We start from the raw sequence: 11,683 nt of genomic DNA, 5'->3' as shown, positions 1-11,683 counted from the left end.
CTGGATGGCTACACTGGCCACGAACACCCCTCGGGATGTGATTTTCTCCTGCCCAGGTGTCCTCCTGCACAGCAGGAGCGGCTGCCCTGCACCGCAGGCTCCTCTGAGGCATGTGGCTGCCGCTTGGCCAGAGAACCAGGCAGGGGAAACGGAGAGGTGCACAACCGAGGATATCCCTGGGAGAAGTTAACTCCCTTTGCACTTGGGACCGCTAACGGAAAAAGGCCCAGTGTCACTTGAACTGTGACAACACCTGGGCAACAGGCTGTGGAGGCACAGCTGTGTGGGAGACTCGCAGGGAGGAAACCCATTACCTACAGAACACGTAACGAACATTTTTGCAGAACATACACATTAACGGTATTGATCTAAGCCCATACCCTATAAAGGTGCCACGCTACACGTGTCCCTATTTTAAAGCACTTAGATAGTCTTAAGATGTCTTTAATACCAAATCCCAGGGTGTACCCCAAAGCTCTTAAATCGCCACCAGAAACAAGCGATTAACTTGTTTGGGGCAAACATCGTCACCCTCAGAACGAGCCATTATCCAGCCGAGCGCACGGAGCAGCCGTATAAATGCGGGGATTTCAGCAGCGCTCCCCACCTCGGCCTCGCACACCGCCTCCTCCCTGCCCACACCGCCTCGCAGCGCCGCAGAATGAGGAGCACGCTGCTGGCCCTCGCCGCGCTCGCCCTCCTGGCTGCGGCACACCAAGCCCACGGGGAGGGAAATGCCGTGAAGCTCTGCGGGAGAGACTTTGTCAGAGCCATCGTTTTCACCTGCGGCGGCTCTCGGTGGAAAAGGGACTTGGCTGATCACCAATACCTTTTCGGTGAGTACTAATTAACGCATTATCACAGGGCTAGGTGTGCCTGACTTTGAGGGGATTCAGAAGAAGCAAGTTACCTGCAGGCTCTGTCTAAGGGCAGAACTAAGCCCTTGCCTTCTGCTGCCCTCCTAAAAAGATGAACAGCGTGGACTTTGCTTTGAGACAGCCAGTGTTGTGGTGCAACTTCACATTTCTTGTTTCCTTGTTTTGCTTAGCTATTTTATTTGCTATTTTGCTAAATTAAAAAGATTCAGATCAAGATTTTCCAAGTCAACCTGAGGAACTGTGAGTTAAGTCCAAGGTTATCACTGAACATTTCTATGCTATAACATTTTACAGGTCAGAGAAAAGTCTTGCTGCAGTCAATACAAGTTTCACCATTATCCTGGGTAGCAGGTACCTCTTTCCCCATCAAAGCCCAGAAACTTTATAAACAGCTTGAGGATATTAAAAGTCAGAATACAGAATATCAAATATATGCTCTGCAATTGAAGTACCTTCACGTGCTCTTGTATATATTTATTAGTACATTCTTAGGTAGAGACAGAAAATTCAGCCACTACATGCACTGCTCGAAATTTATACTGTGACAGGTTAAAATAACTAGAAAAAAAAAAAGTGAGGCAGATGACAGGAACAGAGGCTTCCTACATCTTCCATGCAATAACAACTGCCTCTTTTGAAAATTTTATGGTAGCAGCAGCTTTAAAAAGAAAAAGCGATCCCATCTGCAACGCCCTATCAGAAAGTATGTTAAAGGAGAAGAAAACACCGCTGCTGAATTCAGCGAGGTATCTTCTACAGCTTTATAACCTCCCCGTGGCAGTGCCTGGCTGTACGGTGGTGTTTAAAATGCACATGAATTACAAGCATGGTTTAAGTGGGAACATCCAGGAACTATGTGTGTCTGATGTGTTAACACAGTAGCTGCATCTCAGGAAACCCACAAGAAGTTCTCGGTTAACATGCTCATCAAGTGCCACTGACACATCAAATCACTTTTATCCTCTGAAGCAAACGTATCAGTGTAAGACTGATTAGGCAACTGCTCCTGCAAAGAACACTCTTCAGTACAAATCCCTGAATTCCTGTTATTTTAACATGTTAATCACAGAACGTCTACCTCACATATTTATCTTAACACCATCCTGGTGAGAAGACAGTGATCCCATCCATCTCAGCTGTTACATCGGAAACGTGGCTAATACTTTCAGCTCTCTAGCTGCAGCTTGGTCTGACTTTCCTTCTGGTAAAGATAAACATCTGTAATTGACTTGTGATTCCATGACTTCTAACGCTTAGCTTCTAATTTTTATGCAACAGAGAGTGAAAATCCCCTGCCCTTCTCTGAGGAGAACAACGGTTATGCAGATCCCTTGACATACACGGACAGGAGGCTGGGGACTGACAGCGAGGAAATCCTCAACATCAAGCCCGAGACAAAGCGAGACTTACAGCGCACCAGGAAAATGTCGATGCTGAGAAAGCGCGAAGTAGCCAAGTTGCTCACCACATCCTGCTGCAGCGTCGGCTGCAGCGAGAGAGATATAAGCTCGCTGTGCTAAAACGCAGCAGATGCTGATGAGGCTCGCTGCCATCCATAGCTTTCATGTATTAAAGTAATCATGACATAAACACAGTTATTTCACTTGTATTTTTTAATTAATTTGTTCTTTGGAGTACGCTAACGAGTAAAGGCTGAATGGTAAATGCTGTAGTGCAAACCAGCTAATGGCTGCAACGGCAGCTCAGGTTGGTTTGTCTACCTTCTACAAAGTATAGTGCTTTAATTTTTAAATGTTAAAATCATTACATTTTTAGACACAAGAACAATTTTTCTTTCCATCTAACTACTAGTCCAGCTTCATCTTTGCACATAAAATGTAGTAACATAAGCCATTTACCACAGGTGTTTTCTCTTACTTACAAAAATCCAACAGCCGATTTTGGACCTGGTATTAACTGTGAAATACGGGTAGCAAAAAGCCCATCTTCGGTAGTAGCAGACTAAAAACAATGCCATGCCAAATAATTCAATACAGAGCATCACACCATGAGGCCTCCAAGTCAGAGCCCTGCCACAGCACAGGAACTGCTACAGCAGAAGAGACTGTGATCAATTCAGCACTGATTCCCCTTAAAAAGGGCAGGTGCCATGATTTGTTTCCTATTGCAGCTGTTTCCAAGAAAGTCTACCCAAGTTAATTTGCACCCAGACTGATTGGAAAGCTGCTTCTGAGCACAGAGATGTATGTCTCCTGCTATCTATAGGCAGGAATCAGCTGAGAAACCCAATTCAAATTTTTTGCTAGATTCAAGCACCTTAAATAAAAGGGGCCAGACAAGTTGGATGTATATACTCTAAACATGATACAATTTAAAGGCATTTATCGTTTGATTTCAAATGCTGTGGGACAGTTATTCTCCAGGCACAGCTAACCGCCTTCTCTGCACACAGGGCTGCACTCAGGGCACAACCCACGTGCCCTGCATGAGCTGCTGCCCTCCTGCCACAGAGCTCCCGGGGCAGGAGGTTTGGAGGGACCCCTCCATCTCCCACGCAAGGTGTGCAGGGGACGTGGCTCCAGCGTGTGCACGGAGCCACTGCTGCAGAGCCAGGCACATGCTTAACTGCCTGAAAATGCCATTTAATGTGGACTATTTCAAAATGCTTTTGTTTTACTTTCGAAAAATTCCCGTGATTTCTCCTTGGGGATCATGTAGTCACAGTAAATTCAAGGAGAAAAAGTATTACAGGGGTATGCTGTTCTGAAAGCAGTTAGAATCAGGTGCAAACCGGCATTTTACAGAGAATCACTTCCCAGAGAAGGCCCTGGGAAATACAATTACTACATCCACCACCAAAAACCTTACGGTAACCACGTTACAAAACAGGCTAGAGTTGCCTTGGTCCTTCACAACTGTTCTCAGAAACAGAAACAGGAAGAATTAGAGAGAATGTTAGTTTCTCCCACTGCTAAAACTCAACTACCTCATTATTCAAAATAGATAGCATAGACATTTGCAAGAGCAAACAGTGAAGTGTTTTTGAACACATACGACGAAAATGTGTCAGTCGCAGGATCCCACAGGCACCTGCTTCCGATCTGCATGCTCTGCTCATTCAGCTGCCCAATATGCGTAACCACAACGATCTTGTACCTGGGCACCAGAAGGTCTTTTACCCGAGCTTTGATAACCTGCACGAGAGAAGCACGGTTAGACTCAAATGGCGAGTTCTCTTCGCAGGGGATGCTCAGTGACTGGGTTTTCTGGGACACAGAAGCGCGAGCATTGCACTAGTGAGCCCTTGCAATAATCCTGATGACAATCTTTGAAACGCTGCATTTGAAACATCTACACAAATCACCCCAGCCCCACGGGCAGGTGGATGTGTGCCGCTGATGTCATTTCACAGGAGAACCAACACTTCCATCTGCTAAAGCAGGCACATCTTTCCGCCTGACTACAGAAATGTGAGCACGGATGTTAAGTGAGGAGTTACCGTACGTGAGTGCCATCTTCCCACTGCACAGATCACCTTCCCATACGCATTCACGCTTACCTGCTGAGTACGGAGGGAAAAGGTACCTCGGCCAGTACTACTTTTTCTATGCCGACAAGCCCTCCTGGGCCAAATCAGCTGAAAAACTAAGAGCTCAGGACAGTCTTTTCTTGGCAGCATGTGCAGAAAGACAGGATTTAGCCAACAAGGAGTTTGCACGTGTCACTGCGCAGAATTAAGCCACTATAGTAACACAGGTACTACCAAGGACTTAGTTTGGAAAGGTCTGAAACACACTTCAAACTTACCAGTAGCATTTCTGGACAGGACAAGAATTTTCTTCTGAACCGTGTGTTTGGCCGGAGCCACTGCCGCTCAAACAACCCTCATCATCAAACTGCATAGATCTGCACCCGTTTCAGACCAACCCTTGGCGCATTTTGAGGGCCCCTCCAGCGTTTGCTTTACGCTGCTATTGACCCCGGATGGCGCCCACCACCCTTGCTCTGCCTGCAGTTACAAGTGAGAGGTGTGCTGCCGGAAAAAAATCAAAAACCTCGAGTTTTGACGCTGGGAGGTGAACGGATGCCTCGTTACCTACCAAGGGAGAACAACGCCTGCAAGACCACGCTGTGGGACCCCCCCTCCCTAACCTCCCCATGCCGTCGGCCGCCCCGGTGCCGCAGGAGGATGAAGCGGCCCACAAAGTGAATTTAAGTCGGGGGTACCTCGGCGATGGTCTTCGCCATCTCCCTGCACACGCCTGGCTCGTAGGGCTGCTCCTGCAGGTATCCCCGCAGCACGTCCTGCAGGATGGCATCCACCGCGCCCACCGGAAAGCGCTTGGCAGGACCTGTTTCAGAGCGGGGGGACACGCACACACACACACTGAAGCTCACCCCAAACCCCAATTTCCTGAGGAAAAACCCCACCGCCCTGAAGCCAGGGCAAGGTCCCCGCTGACACCCCCCCCCCCCCCCCCCCCCCCAACCTCAGGCCCGGCCCCGGCCCCTACCCGTGAGGGGGCAGCCGCCGGCTCCGCCGCCCCGCTCCTCCCCGGCCCGCTGCGCCTCGCCCGGCCGGGAGGCGGTGCTGGGCCGGCGGGATGAGGCCGGGGGGCACCGGGGCTCCGTGCCCGAACCGCCCGGGCCGCGACGCATCCCCCCGGGGACGCTGAAGGGCCGGGAGGGCCTCGGCCAGCGCCGCCCCGCGGCCGCCGGCCGCGGGGCGGCGCTGGCCGAGGCCCTCCCGGCCCTTCAGCGTCCCCCCGTGTCCCCGGTCCCCTCATAATGTCGCCACAGCTTCCTTATTTCTCTTCGTGTCCCCGCAGCCCCTCATGGGCCACCCCCCCCCGGGTCTCTCCTTTGTTGACACGGCATCCCTTACAGCCGCCACACGTCCCTGTGAGCCCCTCAGGTCCTTTGTGCCTCGCTGTGTCCTCATGGTCTCCGTGTGTCCTTACGGCCCCCCTTCATGTGTCCCCAAAGCACTCCAGCAGGGTTCATCGGCCTCCGTGGGTCTCATGGGTCCTACATAACGGGTTCCCAAAGCCTCCCCCATTATCCCTATGGCACCAGTGGGTCCCCAGGGGTCCCCGTGGTCTTTACTGGTCCACACGTGTGCCTGCAGCCCCCTTGGGTCCCCATGACCTCCACAGGTCCCCGCCGGTCACTTCAGTCCCCTCAGGTCTCTGTGGTCCCCGCAGGTCCCTAAGTCCCCGTGGCCTCCATGGTTCTTCGCATCCCTCACGTGCCCCCGCAGGCAAGGTCCCCACATGTCCCCACAGCCCCCACATGTCCCCACAGCCCCCACGTGTCCCCACAAGCCCGAAATGTCCCCACAGGTCCCCACATGCCAACCCCAACCACCGCCCCGTGCCCCAGCTGGGGAGCTGCGCACAGCAGGGACACTGCGGGACGGCTTCCCCCGGGGAGCATGGCAGCCTCCACCCCTCCGCATGGCTCCTCCGGGTGCTCCTGCACGTGGCAGCAAAACGCACTCAAAGTAGTGTTTTCTGGTTTTTATTTTCAAGGAAAAAAAAAAAAAATCACATTTAAATCGCAACTTAATTGGGTGTTTAATGTGGTTCTCATGTATAGAATTAATAAACTTTGTTCCGATGTGGGGGGGTTATTTGTTGCAATATTATGCATGGTAAATAATTGCATATTCAAGATTTTGTGAAATGGGTGATAGGGAGAATGGAGGAAAGACATTTGTAAAAAACATTATTTACAAAAATGATATCCACATATTTGTATCCTAATCTATAAGGCAAGTAACATTTAAAATATGTTGTCTCATGATTATCTTCAACAAGTCAATACAACACATTCATATTACCAGTGGTCAAATACAAAGCTTTGCTGCAGTAGTCCATGTGCAACAAACCTGTACGTCTTTTACAGTTTTTCTCTGAGAACATTAGGTAAGCAGCAAAGTTTTCATCACAGACTAAGCAGTACCTAGGCCATCGTAGACTAAAGGTATAATATATCTCATTGCACGTTTAGGCAAGAAAGGCCAGCCATTCATTAACTTATTTAACTTAAATCTTAAAAATAGACCTGTGTATCTTAATCCACAAATATTTATAAACATTTTATACACGAGGGATTTTCATAAAATGATATAGCTTACACAGGGCGATACCCCGGGGAACCCAATTCGCTGCTGGGGCTCCCTTTGAGCCCCGAGGGGCTGCAGCAGCGGGGCGCAGCCCAGCCTCCCTTGTCCCCCCGCTGCCAGCCCGCCTGTGCAGGACCGGAGCTGCAAACCGAGACCTGACGCGATTCCCCTCTCAAACGGTGACTCAGTTTTGGGTAAGATTTGTGCCACCAAAGCGCCTGGCCAATTTCATTAGCCTTAGAGCATCCTGGACGTAGCTGGAGCTGGGAGAAAGGAGTGGGTTTCAGACACACCATGCATGGATTACAGGAGCGAAATGCAGTGAGGCATTTCCCCGACAATTTGCTGCTTGTCAGGAAAGAGAGAGTTCTAACAGAGAAATAAATATTCTAAACACCTGTTAAAACCTGCCGTATCTTATCGCATACTGCTCGGCCTGTAGTGAAGTCCTGCTTCTGCGCAAACCCTTGGGGAACATTGCCTCACCAACACCTGCGATTTTCAAGAAAATTGTCAGGCAGTCCCTCCTGAAATGCAAGGGGAGATCGTACAGGAGGTGTGGGCTATTTCTACAGGCCTTTTTCCCGCCCTGCAATGAAGTGAGAATTAAAATACATCATAAAAAAAATCATAAAACTTCCTAGCTCTACGAGAATTGCTTTCCTTGTAAATTTGTGAGAAAAAGAATAAGAATTCTGGCTATGAAATGAAGTCTTTGAGACAGAAATTTCTTACAGGGAAAGTATGTGATGATATTCCGTATTTCAGTCACGGTAAGCTTCAAAATTAGGATTTTTAACAAAGACATTTTCACATAAAGATGACGCCTTTGACAACAGAGGAATAGGGGAGAATCACTCCATATTCAGGGTATAGAACTGGCTTTCTCAAGCACGAGCTGGAATAGGTGCTACGTGTTCAGGGAGAGCACCATCAGCTCTATTAAGAAAAAAAGTCAAACGGAGATGGGTTCATCCGAGACACAGAATTGCAACATAGGTCTGAGGGCATTTTCGGTAAAAAATGCTTGACCCTCGTCTTAGGTCATTTAAAAATACGACACCTTCTCGCGGTAGTCTGGCCATTTGGAAATGTTTCTGTTGCAAAAAGGTGAAGCCGTGGCTCCTGACGTGACACTCGTGCTGCAGGAGCCGCGGGAAGCACCACTGGGATGTTTGCCCTGAACCACCCAGGCCCCGGGAAAGGAGCACAAGCACGGCGCGTGGGGTCTCGCTGAGAAAATAACGGCCCCTGCAAGAGCAGGGCAAGTTGTCACCTGGGCACTGAACGACTTCCCTAGGTCTCCCTGATCATGTTAAAAGGAAAGGCAGCTGGCTCTCACCTGCGGGCGTGCATGGCTTCAAAACGATGGGTGTAAGCAGCATTTTTCTCTGGTGCAGCCCAAAGGCCAGGCGAGAGGGACCCCGAGAGCACCCCGCTGCGACGCGTCCCGGTGCCTACAGCCAGGGAAAATGCTGCCCTGGGAGGCGGAGCTCACCTTAACGTTACAAGGGGCAATGGCTTTTTTTCTCACCTATGTTAAAAAAACCCGCTATAATGGATAAATCCTGAAAGGGCATGCTGAAGACAAAAAAGTAACGTAATTTAAATATCACATAACTGCGCTGACATCCTAAGAGCAGCCTGCACCGGGAGGAGCGCGCAGTTGTGCAACTTCCTCGCTGCACGATTGCGCTCGGGACAAGGTTTTGCAAGGGAAGCCACACGCACCTAGCGAGAGCTCAGCACAGAGCCGGGAGTTTGATGGCCAGCGGCCTTACAGCAAAAATAACCAGCAGCTACACAACAGGGGAGCGGTATTTAAGAACAAAAGTAAACGCCAAATGAAATTCTTTTGATTTGGTAATGTTTTCTAGTATTGAATGGTCTCATAGTTATTAGATATTGTTCATGTAGAAAGTTGCTCTGGAGCTCCTCCTGCAAGGAGCACCCTCGGCTGGCTGTGAAACTTCAATACTTGCAGCAAACAGGAGAAGAAAAGTTGCAAAAAAAAAAAAGGACTTTCTGTTCCTTACATCTAAAGAGCCAAGTCTGCAGGTGCCTGTGGAGAAAAACACCCCGGCCCCATTTACAACACGATGAACCTGCAGGTGTCAGGACAGGTGGTGAGAGGAGGCTGCGGACCCAGCACGAGGGAACAGGGCTCGAAGGGACCACGCTGAGGCCTTTCTGTGCATGCACCAAGCCTAGTGACTGTTTCAGTGCTTCCTTTTTTTAATCAAACAGGCTGAGTGCTGCCGAGGGAGGAGGGCCAGGCAAGGGCTAGAGCTCGGAGCGTCCCAGCTTTTGTTGACCTGTTTGTGTGCACGCTCCCAGCCCGAGAGGTGGTGCTGAGCTGCAGGAACCCCGGTGACGTACAGACCACGGACCCTCGCTGCCTTCCAGCTCCTGCCGGCCCGCCTGCCCTCTGCCTGCAGACACCCAGGATTTCCTGCCTAAATGCAGAGGTGAAGCCTGCGGAGCCCAAGTGCCCTGGCTGTGATGGGGCTGGGGGCTCTTGCCACCACTACAGAGGCTGGAATTGATGATAAATGTCCCTACCTATTGATTGTCCCTACCTAATTGATGATAAATGTCCCTCATTTGCTGCTCTGAGTTTAAGTCTGATACATTGCAGGCTGCTCCCCATAACCTTTCTTCTGCTGACACCTCCCGAAAGCCAGGGGAAGGAGCCAAGCAGGCTCCTGCGCATCAGATGTAGAAATACAACTGCTCTGTTCCCTCCCTGAGCATGGCACTGCTGGGGAGGGCAGAAACGTGTCTGCTGCCGTGCTTGTACGGCATGCGGGAAGGGAAATACCCCGGCTAATAAACGTCCCTGCTCTGCTCTCTGCTCAGACACCAGCCAGGCAGGAAAACCAAGCTGTCAGCGCAGAGCAGCATCTCCTTGCGAAGCAGCCTGGGCCGGGGAGCAGAGACACCGTTCAATGCTCCCAAAAAACCACCAAGTGAACTGAAAAGCTATGCGAAACACTGGCAAAAACGGCAGGAAGGAAAACTGCCCCAAACTGCTGGGTTTGGTCCCAGCATCGCCGGCGGCGGGGGCCCACGCGTGCGCAGGGAATGGGGCACACGGCCAAGACAGGTGCTGAGCCCCAGCACGCGCCTGGAAAAAGGGACCTGGTCTGTGGGACAGCACGGGTGGGACGAACTTGGGAGCTCTGGGTTATTTGGTTTGGTTTTCTTTTGTTTGTTTCTTTAAAAAGCATCTAAAAACCGAATGCTAATGTAAACACCTTGTCTTTCAAACGAAATATAAAGTAAAATATCTATGTTCTGGTAATATTTACATTATAAAATCCTTATTTTTCAGGACTATGACATAGATCTCTTCTGGAAGCATGAGTTTATAACAATCGTACACAGCATGAACCAATTATGCGGAAACTGATTCTTAGATTTTTGCCCTACGTCCCTATGGCTGAAGGGGGTGGGCTGCACAGCTGATGCATATTTCCATTTCGGAGGGAAAATAAGTAACCGGGCTGAGTGCTCCATCTGGCAGTACCGGCGAGTTTGCTCTCAAAAACTTGTGCTTTACCTTCCGTGTTTGCACGTCTCGTGAGCGTGCACACAAACCACCTTCCTACCACACACATCCCGACCTAGAGCCACCTCAGGACGGAAACGTCTCCAGGCCACGCGAATGCTGATCCCAGTGCCAGGTGCTTTTGGCAGGGTGAGGCTCGGGCTGCGTGACTTTTTCAATATGTGTATATTAATATACATATTTTGCCTGCCTAATTGGTAAAATGGAAGGGCACGGGGGCTGCACGTCTTCAGATCCCTGACATCGGACCTGCGGGGCTCGGGGAACACGGGCTTGCTCCCGGAGCTGTCTGGCAATGGAGATTTGAAGTAAATGCTCTGTACAGAAGTGGCGTTTTCCCTTCTTTCTGCTGGGAGGCTGCACGAGGAGCCTCCACGTTCACGGAAATGTGGTTCTGGAGTTCGACCAGCTAAACCCGAAGGTCGAGCTTTTTATTCATCTCCGTCAGACATACGAAGGACTGAAGAAAAAGTAAACCAGCACGTCGGCTCTGCTTAGCTCTCTTGTTTTGAGGCACCCCCTTTATAACAGCTATCAGTATTGTATTTAAATCGTATATATTGACAAAATGTAATCTACCTCTGTAAGCATTGTGCCATTCAACAGTACTACTATTAAATTTATATACCACAGTTTAAATTACATCCATTTCATGAATGGTAAAATGCTAAAACTCAAGTGTCTAACTGCCAAAATACAGCCTTACTGGAATGAGTACAATTTACAAATACAATAATTACATTTTAAAACCATTAACAATGTTACATCTAGAAGTAAATACTGTAGGACTGGTCAAGACGGTGTTTTCCGAGGAAAAAAAACGCTGAAAGTTGTTGACACTTCCAACAGAAATGTCCCGAGTGCAGGATTTAGTTCATTTTCCTTAAACTGCAATTAAAACCCGTTCCACGCAGAGCAGTCCTTGGTTATTTTCCGTGTTATTTTCCACAGACTTGCATAAGCTTCCTTCAGTTATCGGCCAAGTATTTACCTGGAAATGGGACCAGAAGTGAGCCGCCCGCCCCAGGGCGCAGCGGGGCGCGAGCAGCGGGCGCTGCCCGTGCACAGCCGGAGAGCCAGAGCTGCACGTGCAGACACCGCACCCCCGTGCGGGTCCCACGGGGGGGATATTTGGGGGATTTCACA

The 11,683-nt window shown here is 49.8% G+C and overlaps 3 protein-coding genes across 3 annotated transcripts in view; 1 reads left to right on the top strand and 2 right to left on the bottom strand.

The window, feature by feature from the left end:
* The first annotated feature begins 645 nt into the window (after positions 1-645).
* On the top strand, positions 646-2,415 carry INSL5 (insulin like 5). Its single transcript, XM_013193119.3, has 2 exons — positions 646-836; positions 2,157-2,415. Exons 1-2 carry the CDS (start codon positions 662-664, stop codon positions 2,396-2,398), a joined length of 417 nt encoding a protein of 138 aa, XP_013048573.3. The 5' UTR covers positions 646-661; the 3' UTR covers positions 2,399-2,415.
* A 69-nt stretch (positions 2,416-2,484) lies between these two features.
* DYNLT5 (dynein light chain Tctex-type family member 5) lies at positions 2,485-5,548 on the bottom strand. The gene is made up of 3 exons (XM_067001955.1): positions 5,354-5,548; positions 5,067-5,191; positions 2,485-4,033 (listed from the first exon to the last, which is right to left on the bottom strand). Exons 1-3 carry the CDS (start codon positions 5,496-5,498, stop codon positions 3,830-3,832), a joined length of 474 nt encoding a protein of 157 aa, XP_066858056.1. The 5' UTR covers positions 5,499-5,548; the 3' UTR covers positions 2,485-3,829.
* A 998-nt stretch (positions 5,549-6,546) lies between these two features.
* Positions 6,547-11,683, bottom strand: part of SGIP1 (SH3GL interacting endocytic adaptor 1) — a 47,790-nt gene continuing 42,653 nt past the window's right edge. Inside the window, exon 25 of the mRNA XM_067001312.1 lies at positions 6,547-11,528. Within this exon, the coding sequence (XP_066857413.1) occupies positions 11,506-11,528 (23 nt within the window). The 3' untranslated portion in view covers positions 6,547-11,505. The remainder of the gene's footprint in view (positions 11,529-11,683) is intronic.

This window comes from Anser cygnoides, chromosome 8, assembly GCF_040182565.1.
Source record: "Anser cygnoides isolate HZ-2024a breed goose chromosome 8, Taihu_goose_T2T_genome, whole genome shotgun sequence".
NCBI classification, from domain to species: domain Eukaryota; kingdom Metazoa; phylum Chordata; class Aves; order Anseriformes; family Anatidae; genus Anser; species Anser cygnoides.
The sequence above is the reverse complement of the archived record's forward strand: the minus strand, read 5'-3'. Positions and strand labels throughout refer to the sequence as shown.